Below are 16354 nucleotides of genomic sequence, written 5' to 3'. Positions count from 1 at the left end.
GATTGATGATAAATTAGATATACTTTGACTGATGAAACCGAGTAGACGCCTGAATAATAACCCTCAGTTGGGCCAGAGAGACACAGAAAAGGCACAATGAGAAAAGAAACGCTTAGTTGTATGTCCCCAGTGGAAGATTTGGCTTTTTAATGTTGGCAGTAATGTACAGAAATTGATCATAATGACAAAGCCCCCACAGCTTTTAGTAGAGAAAATGACGAGATCAGAAAACGAAAACAAAGCACTAGAATTGTGTTAAAATAGCGTTTATTCAAAAACACATCGAGGTCCAATTTTTCAGTTAGTGTGTAGATAGATGCTTGAAACTATGTATTAACTGTACTGATAACTGTGCCACCAACTATAACAATAAAATCAGTTTTCTGCTTTCATGAGAAATAAAACTGTTGGCTTTGTGTTCACATTTTGCCGCAGACTTTACAATTAAAAAGCATTGAAATACTGAAAATAAAGGCGACATATTTATGTTATATGCAGTCTTATTTTTCATTCAGGCAATTTGATTGCATAGAAACATGTTTTTTTAGCAAAAACCATGGGCACTCAATAGGATATATCAATTTGATATAAGGTTTGGGATCTTTCCAAAGTATGAATCAGCCTGGTGACGCTGGTGATTAGTCTCATGCTATGTAAGGAAATAGGGAGTTAGCTTCAATGACTAGGTTTCACAGTTGATTTCTTCAATGCCTCTGATTAAGCTATTGTTTGTCACAGTACACATGTCTTGTGTCTTCAGCGGGTCATTTTCACGGTAGAGACACCTGTGGACACCTGTGGTTGTTCCAGGTTGTTGTCTTCATAGGAGTGAGTGTCCCTGGGCTCTCTGTTCTCAGTACTCGATGGTTACTGTTTTAGTCTTTAGGTACTCGTTCAGAGCCTCTTGACCTGGCAAACACATTCAAACACAGGCAAAGCATTTCAGGATAGCTGATGTTGCACGCAGGGCTTAAAGCAATGAACATTTCTGTGCCTGAAACTCTCAGGACGTCATATATATACTGTTTAATTATAAAGTTTAATTGCCTAGTTTCAAATCTTAAACGTACTGGCTCATTCAGGCAGTGCTGGAACACTTTAGGCCCTGTGCATGCTGTGCCCTTGAATAAGGCACTTCATCTGCATCATCTCAGCCTGCCCAGCTCTGAATAGCTCCCAGCTAAGGCTGTGGGTTAAGCTGTGATGGACTAGTCCCATCCAGGGAAGTCTACAACTCTCAGTCGCTTAGCACCACACAAACCAGACACGAGCACCGGCCCTTTTAGCCTTCATGGCTAAACAACCGTAGACTATAGAACTCCAGAACTTAGTTATGTGGAAAAGTACGAGAAAATGTTTATACCGAAAAACAGAATGTGAGCCATGCGGTCAAAAGAGATTTGGGTGATGTTTTGGGCCTTACCCAGGTCCTTGCCGAATCCAGACTGCTTGAACCCACCAAAGGGTGCTGCCACGTCCGTCTTGTTGTAGGTGTTCACGAACACAGTGCCAGCCTGGAGCTTCTCGCTCACGTACAGGGCTTTGCTGACGTCCCGTGTGAACACTCCGGACGCCAGGCCGTACTCTGTGGCGTTCGCCCTCTGCAGCACGCCATCCACATCACTGACATACAGGAAGTGGGTAGATAGGCAGGAACATCATTATCAGGCCTTCAATATGCTCTCCCAAATGTGCAGCTCATGTTCTCTACACATTTCTCATCACATTTGTATCGTGCCCTAGGGAAGGCACAAGCTGCTATGCACTAGCACGTCAGTAAAACAAGGACATTTGAACTCAAAGGGAAGCCTTGATTTGGAGTTTTCTCATCTCATCCTCTGATGGACCAACACATCTGTTCCCAAGGGAATTTTATTCTGGAGTAAATTGAATAACTCATGAGGCTGAACAAAAATAAAGGTACTCATCTGTCATCTACTGTATCACCATTTCTCTCTTTCTTTCTGTCTCTCTCTCTCTCTCTCTCTCTCTCTCTCTCCCTTCTCCCGTCATTGTGCTGCAGTGGATTAGGTCAGGAGAGATTGTGGGACAGGTGCTCACCCATCCTTAAACTTGGAGATGATCATGATGGGACCGAACGACTCCTCCTTGGCGATGAACATGTGGTCCTCCACATCAGTGAAGACTGTGGGCTCAAAGAAGAAGCCTGGCAGGAGAGAACAGGGGGACAACAGATAAGACCACTAGTTAGTTAGTTAGTGAGTGAGTGAGTGAGTGAGTGAGTGTGAGTGAGTGAGTGTGAGTGAGTGAGTGTGAGTGAGTGAGTGACTCACTCGCTCTCACTCTCACTCTCTCACTGTCTCTCACTGTCTCTCTCTCTCTCTCAGCGGCACACATTCCCTACTAATGAAGCTATTCTGCAGGCTGCAGTCTTTGATTTCATAAGGTGACTGTTCTGTACTGCAGTGGTGACAGTGTGTGTGAGTGTACAAGTGTATCTGTGTGTGTGTGTGTGTGTGTGTGTGTGTGTGTGCGTGTACGTCTCTGCAGCGTGATGTAATGCACCGGGTCCCCTGTGGTCAGGATGACTCACCTGGCCGGGCACACTGCTTGCCTCCGCACACCAGCCGGGCCCCATCCTTCACGCCGGCCTGGGCGTACTCCACCAGCTTGTCCAGGTGCGCTTTGTGGTTCTGGGGGCCGTGGTCAGTCGAGCGGTCCAGAGGGTCTCCGATCTTCATCTTCTTCACCTCCTCCAGCTACACAGAGAGAGCAGAATGGTGCTGTACTGTAGGAAATGATACAGGCACTTCCATATGATGTCGCCTAGTTGTTTGTTTCTGTGCGTTTAAGAATGATGTTCTATACATGTTCAGGAGATGTATGTGCGCTCCTGTGTGTGTGTGTGTGTGTGTGTGTGTGTGTGTGTGTGTGTGTGTGTGTGTGTGTGTGCTTGCATGTGTGCGTGTGATAGGCTGATGCTTTGGGCAAGGACAGCGATGCCCTCTGGTGGCCATTAACTGTCAGTATCTTGAAATAATGCCCCAATGCTTTATAGCTATGGCTAAAACAATAACAAGTGTTAGGAAATATACCGCCACTTACACTATATAAATGAGGCATAAATATGCTTACAAACATATGAACACACTGCCATTTTACCAAGAGGTAGTTCGAAATGAAACTGAAAAATGACGAGCCTTTTAGCTCCCATACACACCACTCTCTGCACAAATGTGTCGTGGAGGGACTGCTCCACAAAGAGGCGGCCGGCCGCGATGCAGTTCTCTCCTTTGTTGAAGAACACTGAGCTCATGCCCTGAGATTGCACACACACAAGAACACCAATATAGAGAGAGTGGGACAGACATATACACACACACACACACACACACTCTCGCTCTCTCTTTCTCACACACATACACATACACACACCATAGCTGCTAGTGTATTTTTGCAATGTGCACACGTTATTTTTATCAGTGTCTGCCCCTATTTCGCCGTTCTTCCAGACACTCATAGTGGGCTATTTGTCTGGCTCTGCATTTGAGGCCCGAGAGAGAACCTCCCCCTTTCAGCAGCAACGTGTGGGAGTAAACAAGGACAGAAATAACACACAGCATTTTAAGAGTCATGAAGGGTTATGGGTCAACACAAAACTTGTTTGGCCCGTGTGTGTGTGTGTGTAACACACTGACCATGCGCACAGCTTTGTCCAGATCACAGTCACTGAAGATGATGAGAGGAGACTTCCCCCCCAGCTCCAGGGACACCTTCTTCACATTACTGACTGCACAGCTGGGAGAACACACACACAAACACACACACACACGCACACACACACACACACACACACACACACACACACACATACACTTCAGTATCAGTACCCGTCACATCAATAATCTTCAGCAACAATTAAGACAAGAGCCTATTTGGTAAGCTTCAGATACTCTGTCCTATCATTAGTCATCCAAACAGTTAATGTCCTACGATTTCACAGTGCCATCTTACTGTTAACAACTGTTGTCCTGACAGCTCTTCAAATTGTAGATGCCGTAACAGCTTATGGCATATGTTACTAAGCTGTCATAGCATCATCATAGCATTTACTATAGTGGCTTGACCCTGTTAAGACACTGACTGGTATAACTTCTTCTGACGGCATATGACATCAGCTATGACATGGTTATGTTAGTCTTATGAAGCTGGATTCAAGGAAAGCTTTACATGAACGTCTTAAAAAGTCAAACGTATGTGAGTTAAAGTTCACTTACCTCTTCATGATATGTTTGCCGATCTCTGTGGATCCAGTGAATCCTAACTTACGAACGTCAGGATGGTCGGACATTCGCTGACCCACCAGAGCACCTGAGGAAGAGAAAAGGGTTTAGTGTGTTTAATAACGGCCCTGAAGCAGAAAGACTAGAGAGAAAGGCGGTCGGCATGTCTGTAGGTACCTGATCCTGGGAGGATGTTAACAACCCCCTTAGGGAAGCCGACTCTAGCTGTCAGTTCTGCAAACTTGAGGGCTGTTAATGGAGTGACCTTGAGAGCGACATACAAAAAAATCGGTTTGTGAATCATCATGCATCTCGTAAAAATATTTAAATAAATATTTTTTACTGTTAAAGTTTATGTTGTCGAACTACATTCTGCAGAAACGTCGTCTACATTCAACAGCTTCCAGCTGCTAGTAGTAATGGACATGGTGGAGCAGCGGTCCAACCATCAGTCGCCCAGGTTTGATTCACGAGTCGCAAGTTATACCATCAGTCAGCCCAGGTTTGATTCACGAGTCGCAAGTCATACCATCAGTCAGCCCAGGTTTGATTCACGAGTCGCAAGTCATACCAGTCAGCCCAGGTTTGATTCACGAGTCACAAGTCATACCATCAGTCAGCCCAGGTTTAATTCATGAGTCGCGTCACCTCAAGTCAAGTCAGTGTCACCTTTAGTTAATTTGAAGACTTACCTGTGCAGGTTTGAGAACAACAGTGTTGCCAGCCGCGAGGCAGGCTGCCGTTTTCCAGGCCAGCATCATAAGGGGGTAGTTCCAGGGGATTACGATGGCACACACACTAAGATATGCACACATGTGAGTCAGGGTGAACAAATCTACAAAATCCCATCAGATTAGTCTCACTATGCTGTGTGTGTCTTACCCGATGGGCTCTTTCTTGGTGAAAGTGAGGTTACGGTTGGGCCGAGCTTGGTTGATGGGGATGGTGGAACCCTGAGAAAGCAGGAGAAAGACATCTCATTGTCCTCTTAGTAAAGCAAGTGGCATGCTCCTCCGTGCACATTTGCGTGCGTCATTGATGCGCGGTCCCAATTGTTGGGAAGACCACGAAACCCCCCACATGCGCGTTGATGGCGCAAATTGTCATCGCGTACGGGAGACAGACACGGGAGCATGTCACTGCCTTAAAGCACCAACACGACTGACGTTAGTAATGTCTGACTTCTCCTTGAAGCTACAGTGTGCTGGGGCTACTTAAAATACTGAAACTCACTGAATACCAGTCCAAAATGTGAAAGACACTCCATATAAGTAGCATCTTGGTTTGTGCTTTCTGGACTACTATAGCAAGATGGCGACACAATATGTCGGACTCCTGGGAAAAGGACCCGCTCCCTATGTAGATAATAAAGGGCTAATTCTAAACAATGAAAACATAAGCATTCATTTCTACAGGCAATGATCAAAAGAGGAAAACATAGTTGTGAATACTACCGGTATATTCCATTTCTGCTAATAGATTGCATTACATACAACACACTAGCTTTAAACACATGCATCCAGAGATGTAGACACTAACTTGGATCTTGTCGCACCAGCCAGCGAAGTATCTGAAGGTCTGAATAGACATGCCCACGTGGGTTTTGAGGGCCAGGGTGTAGACGGCCCCAGAGTCGATGGACTCAATGGTGGCCAGCTCCTCCTGATGCTGCTCCATCAGGTCAGCTAGCCTGGGAGAGGGAGAGAGGTAGAGAGAGAGATAGGTAGAGAGAGAGATAGGGAGGGAGAGAGAGAGAGAGAGAGAGAGAGACAGAAAGAAAGAGAGAGAGACAGAAAGAAAGAGAGAAATGGTGATACAGCAGATGACAGATGAGTACCTTTATTTTTGTTCAGCCTCATGAGTTATTCATCAATTTACTCCAGAATAAAAATCCCTTGGGAACAGATGTGTTGGTCCATCACTCACTTGTACATGAGCTTGCCTCTGTCTCTGGGGTTCATCTTGCCCCACTCTCCCTCCTCGAAGGCCTCCTTGGCTGCCGCCACGGCCCTCTCCACATCTGATATCTGGGCCAGGGACACGTCACAGATGGCCTACAGACAGGGAGGGGGAGGAGTAAACAAAGTCACAGTAAACAAACCTGGAGGGAGATTTTATTGGCCTCTACCGATCAGGGCATTATGGAGTATGACAGCTCAGGGATGAGAGAAAGAGGGAGAGATGTGAGAGAGAGAGAGGGATGAAGAGATGACGAAGAGGAAAAGAAATGGATCAGATGCCAGTCTCGGCGTCTGAGTGTAGCAGGACCTGTCCATCTGTGGGGTTGATGCTCTTGTAGGTCTTCCCACCCTCTGCATCCACAAACTCCCCATTGATGAAGAGCTGGTGGGGTATCTTGATAGTCATGTTGTTCACAGTCTTCTCCACCTAGGCACACACACACACACACACACGCGCGCGCGAACGCACGCACACACACGCGCACGCACACACACACACACGCACGCGCGCACGCACGCACGCACACACACGTGCACGCACACACACGCGCACACACACACACACACGCACACACACACACGCACGCACAGCACAAAACAGCTACAATTAGTTCATCCCTGAAGAAACACATCAAATGACCATCTCAATCTCCAGGGACCACCACTGTGATTAAAAAGCCTTGTTGGGAGAGTCTTACATAGTCCACGATCAGCTCCTCCTCGCCATCCTCTCCTCGCAGTTTCCTCACGCACATCTGGATGAACTCCTGGAAGGTAGTTGCCATGTAAACGTCCTCGTTCTGGAGCTGGAGGTCACTGGCCCTCAGCTTCACCTCCTCCACGAGCCTGCTCAGACCCAGGCAAACAGAGGCAGGTCACACACACACCTTGGTGGTAAACATAGCCCTACACATAACATAGGATATGTTCTAAGCTAAGATCTTGAAGAAGCAGCCCAAAGGCAACCATTTTAGTATTTATTCTGTTTTTCTTACAGTATAATATATACTGTTAATACACTGCATATACCGGTATCTATATTATTCTTACTACTATTATAATGTAGCAGTAACTGCTACTACATTGCACATATCTGTACATGTTGTTCATACAATGTTCATATTACATAGTCATATTTAATCTGCTCTTATAAGGTAACTGCTAATACACTGCACATATTTATATTTAATTTATGTTACTGTAAACCACTGCACTATATTTCTTGTCCTGTCTGTGCACCACCTGTCTATACTTTGTATATCACATTGCACATGTTTTTTTTTGCACTTCTGGTTAGACGCAAACTGCATTTCCTTGTCTTTGTACTTCTACTCTGCACAATGACAATAAAGTTGAATCTAATCTAATCTAATTGATAAAGGCCACAATGGCTGAAATGCGTCGGCGCTTTTTAATCGATTAGCCAAGTCATATTAAAGACTCTCTTGAGAGCCACAAATTCTGGTAACACTACTCAAGTCAAGGAAATGTTGGTTACATTTATCAGCACATTAGCAGGAAGCTTGTCTTATCTTCCGCCACATCACATCCTGTGGATAAAGTGCATACCTCACCACATCCATGGAGGCAGCTCCAGACTTGAAGAAGTCGGTGGAGTCATCAATCTGGTCCACATTAGAGAGGATGCTCTTCCACACCGCCTGCGCTCAGATTCAAAACACATTTCAGCCATTGTCCCCATAAATCGTCCTTATTGTATCTCTGAGGTCCATCTCCAGCAGAGAAGAAAACATGGCGCCAGTGTTGACACAAGCTCGTTGGGGATTTAGGCCTAAGCTTTAGTACAGAGCCAGTGTACCAAAGTGAAGAGTGGGACACTATAAATTCTGTGCATGCTTACTATGTAGCTGAACTCAAGAGTTCAGCAAGGTCAAGGTAAAAGTGTGAGGTGTGTTTGCATCTGTGTGTGTGTGTGTGTGTGTGTGTGTGTGTGTGTAAACACAGCCATTGTATGCATTGATTTTCCTTCAATAAGCACAGTATGCCAAGTTGGTTGACATGGCAGATTGAGTTTCGAGTTTGTCATTTCACCATAGCTGTGCCATGACAGTGGGGCTGGGGGTGGGTTGTGGGAGTCTGCCTACCCTCATCTGCTCAGCGAAGGCCTTCTCCTCCTCATTCAGCTCCACGGCAGCACTGGAGCCCGCACTGAAGTACTGAGCCGCGTTGATCATCTTCCCATCCTCAAACTGGAGATTCTTCACAAGCAGCTGGAGACACACACACACACACACACACACACACACACACACACACACACACACACACAGTGCATTTCATGGTTTAATTACAGTGACAACACTGTTATACAACAATAATCATATGTATTATAATAATTACATGAAGCTGAAGAATTACTGTTATCCCAGTGAGTGCAAGGCTAATATTCTGAGACAAAGTTGTGCAACATATATATTTAACAGTATTACAGGGCCTCTGGTTCCAAGAACTATCTTGGGGGGAATTCTGGGACGAATCCAATGAAACACACACAAGTGCACTCACAGAAAGAGGCAGAGAAAGAGAGGGGGGTGGGGGGGGGGACTTGGGACATTGCCAGAGAGGCAATGAGAATTTCTAATGAGCAATTACAATCCCCATCAATCAATTAGTCCTTCTTTCTCTGTTCTGTTCTGTCTGCCCTTCTATGCTGTCCGTGGCTATGCCTCAAATTCACTTTGTCCACAGAACACATTTTTGGCATAGTTCCCTGTTTTGCTCTCTCTCTCTCTCTCTCTCTCTTTCTCTCTTTCTTTCTCTCTCTCTCTCTCTCTCTCTCTCCTCCCCTCTATACCGCCTTCCTTTCCTCTACTGATACCCCAGAGGGGGAGGTTGGAGGTTGGTTATGTAACACTAGACAAAGGACTTTCTTCAGCTGTAAGTTAGTCTAGGGCTGAAGTTCATGGTCACCTGCTGGTAAGCAGCTCTTTAAACTCACGTATAAATATGCTTTTACAGTCAAGTCCAGAGCACATGACTGAGCAATGAGTGTGTGTGTGTGTGTCTGTGTGTGTTTGTTTGTTTGTGTGTCTGTGTGTGTGTGTGTGTGTGTATGCGTCAACATTCAAGCAGATGAGGATTATATGGCTGAAACTTTCCTGGCAAGGCAAACTCGGGAGTGTTTGGCAGTTGTGTTACGTGCACAACCTCACAGATGCAGCTGTTCCTTCTGCTTGTCCTTACCGTCTTGCCATCGTTGCCAAACAGGACGAGTCCAGCCTTGGTGACCATCCCAGGTTTGCTGGCCCCAGGTATCTCAAGGGGCTTTCCGTTAGCTGCGGTACCATTGTCCACCAGAGTTGATCCATAAAAAGTGACTTTCTGCAAAAAGTTATGTCATATTGTTGACAAACACACTACTCAACCGTCATAAACAGCAGGTTTATATAATTGAATGGTTTATTTGGCAGCGAAACTGCACACACAAAATAAATGGTGGTCAACAGGCATCTGTATGTCAAAATATGATACTGTAACTAATCACTACATACTATTTATCTCAAATGAAATTCAGATTCATACCAGCTGTGTGTTAGTGTGCGTGTGTGTGTATGCGAAAGATTTTCTGAATTCACCTGTCCATCAACCTCTGCCCAGGCTCCTGGGACTTTATCGTTGCCTCTGATCCAGTTATGGATGGCTTCAGCAGGCTGGTTCCAGTTAATCTGCACTCATAGCACAGAGAGACCGAGGGGGGGGGGGGGATGGGCAAAAAGAGAGGTCATCCATTAAAGACACATTTGTACGTGTGTCATCAGAGTTCTGCTGCACAGGGCCAAGGCCTGTGTTTGAAACATCCATTAGTTGACTACATAGCACACTATTTAGTGAATGCCTGCCATAAATAGTGATTACGGTAGTGAATACGTTTTTTTTAACACAAAGAAGGCCTTGTTTGCTGTGATAACCCACCTTTGAGTTGTCCTTCTTCTGAATGCACTCGTAGGTGGCCCCCTCCTCCGGCTGTTTGATTTTGGGAGCGGTTCCCGCTGCGATCATTTTCACTGCGTCCACCTGTCACCACCAACAGCACAGGTCAGTCCTCATGTCTATCTACACTGACTCAAAGCTTCTGTTTGATTTTAGTGTGGTTTACACTGAAAGCCTTGTCCAGACCATAAGCTTCAGGCACTTCAGAAAACCAGAGATTTTGTACAAAAATACACTTTCACTCTGAAATGAGGAGGAAGCAACAAACCAGGCTTTATATATCACGTTACCATTAGTTGTTACAATCCATAATCCACATCTCATCATGAAACTATTCAATAGCCCTGTTGCCTCTGACAGGTGTCGCCTTATTGTCCTACTAAGTGTGCTTATGGTGAACTTCGTTGGTGCCATGCTTCCTCACCGTTCCCTTGACACCCTCGGGGAACAGAAAGCGCTTGTAGATGGTGTTGACCGTGTCGTCAGGCTGCACATCGCACTCTCTCTGCAACAGGATTGGTCCAGTGTCCAGTCCATCATCTGCCCAGAACACAGTGAACCCGCCTTTCTTGTCGCCATGGATGAGGGTCCTGAATGAAAGCGTGAAGGTGAGACTTTAGTATGGTAATAATAATAAATAATAATAATACGTTTTATTTATATAGCACCTTTCTCAGCAACTTCCACTTTCTTTGTGGGTCCAGTGCTGCTCAACTGGACCAAGGAAATCACTTGGAATGTCTGCTTGTGTATTCCTGTATTTTCCTTAGTCATTTCAGTGTCTCTGTTGTTTCACAACAGGCAGATAGCCCTTGAACAGAGTGATTTTTATGTCCAAAATATTTGTTTTCTATTAATTGTGAGCACCTAATTATAATCAGAAACTATAATATATATCAAAAATATTTTAGAAAATCATAACAAATATAAATCTCAATAATAACACTAATTGGGCAGACATGTTTAGGTGCCTCAGACAGAGAGTATGGACCTATCTAAGTTCCTGGGACGTTACAGACTGAATTTATGCACTATCTAGTTGACCGGGCAGGGCTGTATGTGTGGCGAGTCCATGCCAAGTGGCGACTGACCAGTTGATGGCGGAGGCTCCTCTGTGTCGTGGCAGCAGGGAGGGGTGGTAGATGATGGAGCCGTGCGCGGGGTGGTCGATCACCTCCATGGGAATGAACTGGGAGCAGAAGGGCAGCACGTTCAGCTCGGCGCCCACCGCCTTGTACTGGTTCACCACCTCGGAGATGGCCTGGCCCTTCAGGCGCCAGCGCGGGAACTTGAACACCGCCACGCCGTCCTTCTCGGCCTCGGCCGCTGTGGGGACACGGTGAGTGGAGCGGCACGGTCAGTGAGTGCCTGCTAGTTTGGAGCGTCGTCTCTCCTATGGGCAACATCTCGGTTTTCTTTTTTTCCTCTTGGTGAAACTCGGATGAGGATGAGGACGAGGATGAGGATGAGGATGAGGATGAGGATGAGGATGAGGATGAGGACGTTTCAATCACGCCACACGTTTTTATTCACGCCTACGTGTCTCACTTCATTTTCTCGGACATTTCTGTTTATCTATGCCCACCATCAGCTGGAAGTAATTTACTGTTTGTAGCTCAATCTTTTTTTTTTTCCAGACAAATCAGTTTCAGACAAATCAAAAATCTATTTCCTTCAGTATACCTTGGCCGGCTCTGAGAAGGATAATAAATAAGCACTTGATATTCACATCACACACGGCTCTGCAGCTGGAGTGATGTTTTACAAACCATGCAGGAGGAAGCTACTACAGCAAGGATAGGCCTGCAATCACACAAGAGTCCATGACAACTCATAATGAAAAACTTTTTAGGCTGTATTTGGCTCCTCTCATTCATGTTATTCATTCATTCATGACTATTACGATAGAGCTGTTGCATAGGTCACTCTGTCAACTTTGAATTGAGTTCAGACTCAAGCTATGTAAGCACCTGGCCAACCAGTGCATCCACTTCCAAACCAACCCCCTCTCTATGTTTGTTATTTATGCAAGACGTAGCCATCGTTATCAGAGCTCATGCAACATAGTAGCAGTTCCAAGGACATGTTTTCATGCTCATCTCCACTGACTTTATGTACACATGTCTTTGAAAGGAAATTAGTTCATGAGTTTGTTTTAAAAAGTTAAAACTATTCACAGTCATAGGAAGTTTCAATCCAAATGCTGCACAAATGGGGATTATCAGTAAGCAAAAATCCACAAAAACAAAAAAAGGCTTATACTGCATACATCACTCTGCTGCGCATCAGTTCTTTGCCTCCACCTCATCCATCAATTCCGTATAACCGGACACCTCGACGGCTGCTATCCCTTATTGAAATGTAATGTAATGTAATTTAATGCACGCTCAAAAGCCATTATGTTTTTAAGAAGAAACAATGGCTATTTGAGTGTTTCTGTTGTATAGATAGCTTTCAGTCCAGGCAATGAATGACCACACCATCACCTAACCTCCAACCAGCTTTCACTTTAACTTATTTGTTAACTATTGGCCTTCATCAAGTCTGCTGGCCTGATACTTGCAGCAAATGGCAATGTTCCTATGGGAGGGGCTTACACATTGGTCAGCCTATTACAGTGACACCACCTTATGTGCTGCAAACAGGACTGTCAAGTCATTTACAGGTCAATGTCCTTTGGTCTGTTTCCAGGGGCAACACAGGTCAAAAAAGTTCCAAATGCATTTTGTCCCACTGACAATTGACCTATAAGAAATCTCAAATCAAGCAAAATGAACTCTTGTAGACATCTTGAGATAATATTGTCTACAGACTGTCATGCCTAAGTGCCATGGAAGTGTCCTGTTGAAGAACTTTAATATGAATTGCCATATCACCCATGAACATATACAGACCTGCTGAACCTGGATCAGGACAATACATGAGAAAATGTATTTTCCCCGTTACCAAAACCATGATTTTTTTACTTTCTTCTGTAGAGTAACTCAAAAAACAACCTTGAATTTAGTCTGACATTTTTTAACAGCCATTCATTTGTTTGGTTATGCCTTGCTGGAAAATAAAAGGTGATACAATAGTAATTGACATGGAGTGGAGATAGATACATTTGATTGACAGGTCATGTCACCATAAGTGTGTGTGTGTGTGTGTGTGTGTGTGTGTGTGTGTGTGTGTGTGTGTGTGTGTGTGTGTGTGTGTGTGCTGGGGGGTGGCGGCTCACCTAATGGGTCAGCTTTTCCATCCTTGTCTGGTATTGTGAACACACCAACGACAGTGTGGCCTTCCTTCCTTAGTTCCTTGTAAACTTCCTGTCCAAACAGGCTCTGACCAATTACCGCAATCCTCATCTTGGACACTAGACCAATCACTGAAGGAGAAAAAGGAAAAGGAAATAAGCACAAGAAATAATGCTCTCACTGCTCTCATTATTGAAATCACAAAAATCATATGCATTTATAATACTTCATAACACATTCTGTTCTGCAAAAGTTACACTGACAAGTAACATCTCATCTCGTTACATCATTAAATTGTCAAAAATTCTAGTTTCCAATACCATGGTGAGATTTCAAATATCCTGGTAAAGTTAATATGAATAATATTAGTTAATATCCACAGTATGTACTTTAAACCCAGAAATAACAAACAGGCCTACTGGCAATTCCACCATATGTAAACATTTTTAGTGAGTGCAATGCATATCTACCTGTCTAAAAAAAAAGTTTGAATACAAAAAAGGCCTGTGTTGTGTTTACAGTCTATGGAAAATGGATGTGCCCAGTGTTTCCCACAGAATTGAATTCTATTTGTGGTGGTAGGTTTGCAGAATTAACTTGAATGCAACAGTTTTTAACAAATTAGCGCATTGTGGTTATGATGCTAACCAGCTTTAAGCACAATTTAGTACAACCTGGAAAATCATTGTGTGGTGGTCAATGTTGATATTGTGGTGGGCCGCCACAAATAAGTCAATGTATGGGAAACACTGTGTGCCACAACAGGAAAGAAGGACATGTGTAACTTGCTCAGTTTCGGGTAAAACATCCACAATCCTGACAAACAGGACGAGTCTTCTAACTATGCAAAATGAAACCAGAGAGGGTTAAAGCAGAGCTAGTAATCAAGGATCTTTAATATAAATGAAACTGGTAGGACAAGGTGCCCACAACACCTAGGCCTAAGTCTCGACCCATGGGGGACACATAGCCTCAGAGCCCACCTTTAGTCACGTCAGTAAACTGGTTTGGGTGAAAGTGTCATAGTTGAGATGTGATGTACTTTAATGGAAATGTATATTATTACAGTAGCCTATTTATTTTTACATGCAGAGCACTACCTAAGAAGACGACGACACAGCACCAAAGATAACACAGCAGGTCATAAAGTATCTTTTACTCAGCCAATCAGAACTTCGCAAAGTATCATGCCCTTCAAGAGGACCAATCATATCAACTCATTACTAAAACGCTCCCTCAACTTTGAAAAGCTTCAGACATGGCTCATGGTAAGGTGGACCTCTGTTCGACCACAACATTATGTTCAATAAACTGTACCGATAAGATCGATCATGCGTGGCTGCAAATGTCTTATCTCATAGCATAGCATACGTTTGTGTCAGACTGCATGCGAAATCGTTTTAGGTTGCATGAACTTAGCATGTTTATCCTATAGTTCAATAACAAAGGCTTAGGCAACGTTAAACCGTTGTAGAAGTGAAAATCGATATTAACACAAACTTCACAACAATTCACAATGCAACGTGCAAAAACAGTTGTGCTGTTGGAGACAGCAATTCTCTAGCACAAGCTTCGTGGTTATGCATAAGGTGACCTAACTGGTCAAAAAGAAAATCTTAACTCTTACCCGTGCAAGACACTTGACAGCCGCCTCCGTGACTGCAGAGAGGTCAGAGTGGGCGCTGTCGGGTTATATTCCGGCTGGGTGTCGCGGATCGGACGCAACGCTTGCTGTTTCACAACTGAACCACTCTTTGGAAACGTGCAGGGGAGGGGCCATAAAGTCAAGCCAAATACCTCGATCTGCAATGTGCGAGGCTCTGGACTGAGCTCTGAGGGCAACGTCGTTGAAGCATGAGTTGGCTCTATAGGCCTATTCGGTTCAGTTTCAGTTCAGTTACGTTCAGCAACTGCAAAGGCACTGGTAGGGTAGCCTATCCCCGATTTGCCATAGTCAAGCATGAAATGAAGTAGGCCCACAACCCCATTTACAAATGTTGGTCCGTTGTGTTAAATGTCATGAAACAGAATAGCCTATACTGTATGACATAAACCACATTTAGTTGCAAAAGGAACACGGACAACATATCAAACTTTGAAACTGACCAAGAGTAGGCCTATTTTATGAAAAATATTAGCTCATTTAGAATTTGATACCAGCACCACATCTCAAAAAAAGGGAAAAACGGGAAAATTGCAAAACTTCCGATGACCTGTCAATGAGCATAGATGCTCCACCCACAGATTAAAACTCTACCATGCAAAGAGGAAACCATTTATGATCCACAAATGTCTGAGACTAAGCTAATGAGGTGAAGCGGAACACTGTCTTGTTAGACCATCAGAATTTGTAGTTATTTTTGAAAATCATGGACTCGGCATCCTCTGGGCTAAAGAGAGGAGGGACCATGACCATCCAACTTGTAATGCACAGTTCAAAAGCCAAAATGTATAATGGTATGGGGTTGCATTAGTAGCTATGGCATGGGCAGCTTGCACCTTTAGAAAGACACAACTAATGCTGAGTGATATAGGTTTTGAGTACCATATGCCATACAGACATCTTTTTCAAGGCCTTGAATATTTCAGGAAAACAATGCCAAACTGCAGTCTGTTCAAAGACTTTGATGTAGCCCTACAAAGTTGATCAGAGTGATGCACTGTGTATTCACCTGCCAAATGGTGTGTTGTTATGTTAAAGAGGTTCCTGGTCTCTCTCACCAGAAAAGCCAATGACCTAGTAACTATAGAATTGGCAACGGGCAGAGGCGGACAGAGTACACAGCTTCATTACTTGAGTAAAAGTACAGATACCCTTTGCTAAATTTTACTCAAGTACAAGTAAAAGTACAACAGTCAGATGTCTACTTAAGTAAAAGTACTGAAGTACTTGTTTTTAAAAGTACTTGAGTATCAAGAGTACAAGAGTAGTCTACATTTTCTAAATATTGCATTACTACTG

General features: G+C 44.2%; 1 protein-coding gene across 1 annotated transcript; it reads right to left on the bottom strand.

The window, feature by feature from the left end:
• Positions 1 to 250: 250 nt before the first annotated feature.
• aldh1l1 (aldehyde dehydrogenase 1 family, member L1) lies at positions 251 to 15093 on the bottom strand. Its single transcript, XM_076268192.1, has 23 exons — positions 15020 to 15093; positions 13377 to 13523; positions 11248 to 11482; positions 10581 to 10746; positions 10139 to 10240; positions 9802 to 9891; positions 9410 to 9547; positions 8311 to 8436; positions 7775 to 7866; positions 6904 to 7051; positions 6513 to 6632; positions 6171 to 6298; positions 5784 to 5934; positions 5127 to 5197; positions 4937 to 5042; positions 4422 to 4509; positions 4239 to 4332; positions 3660 to 3759; positions 3182 to 3280; positions 2555 to 2720; positions 2062 to 2167; positions 1424 to 1623; positions 251 to 909 (listed from the first exon to the last, which is right to left on the bottom strand). The coding sequence occupies exons 2-23, from the start codon at positions 13501 to 13503 to the stop codon at positions 854 to 856; spliced, it is 2709 nt and encodes a 902-aa protein (XP_076124307.1). The 5' UTR covers positions 13504 to 13523; positions 15020 to 15093; the 3' UTR covers positions 251 to 853.
• Positions 15094 to 16354: the final 1261 nt, after the last annotated feature.

The sequence above is a fragment of the Alosa pseudoharengus genome, unplaced genomic scaffold, assembly GCF_046254945.1.
Source record: "Alosa pseudoharengus isolate Yale_2024_CS ecotype anadromous, Long Island Sound unplaced genomic scaffold, YU_APseudo_1.1 YU_APseudo_1.1_scf_5, whole genome shotgun sequence".
Taxonomy (NCBI): Eukaryota; Metazoa; Chordata; class Actinopteri; order Clupeiformes; family Clupeidae; genus Alosa; species Alosa pseudoharengus.
The sequence above is the reverse complement of the archived record's forward strand: the minus strand, read 5'-3'. Positions and strand labels throughout refer to the sequence as shown.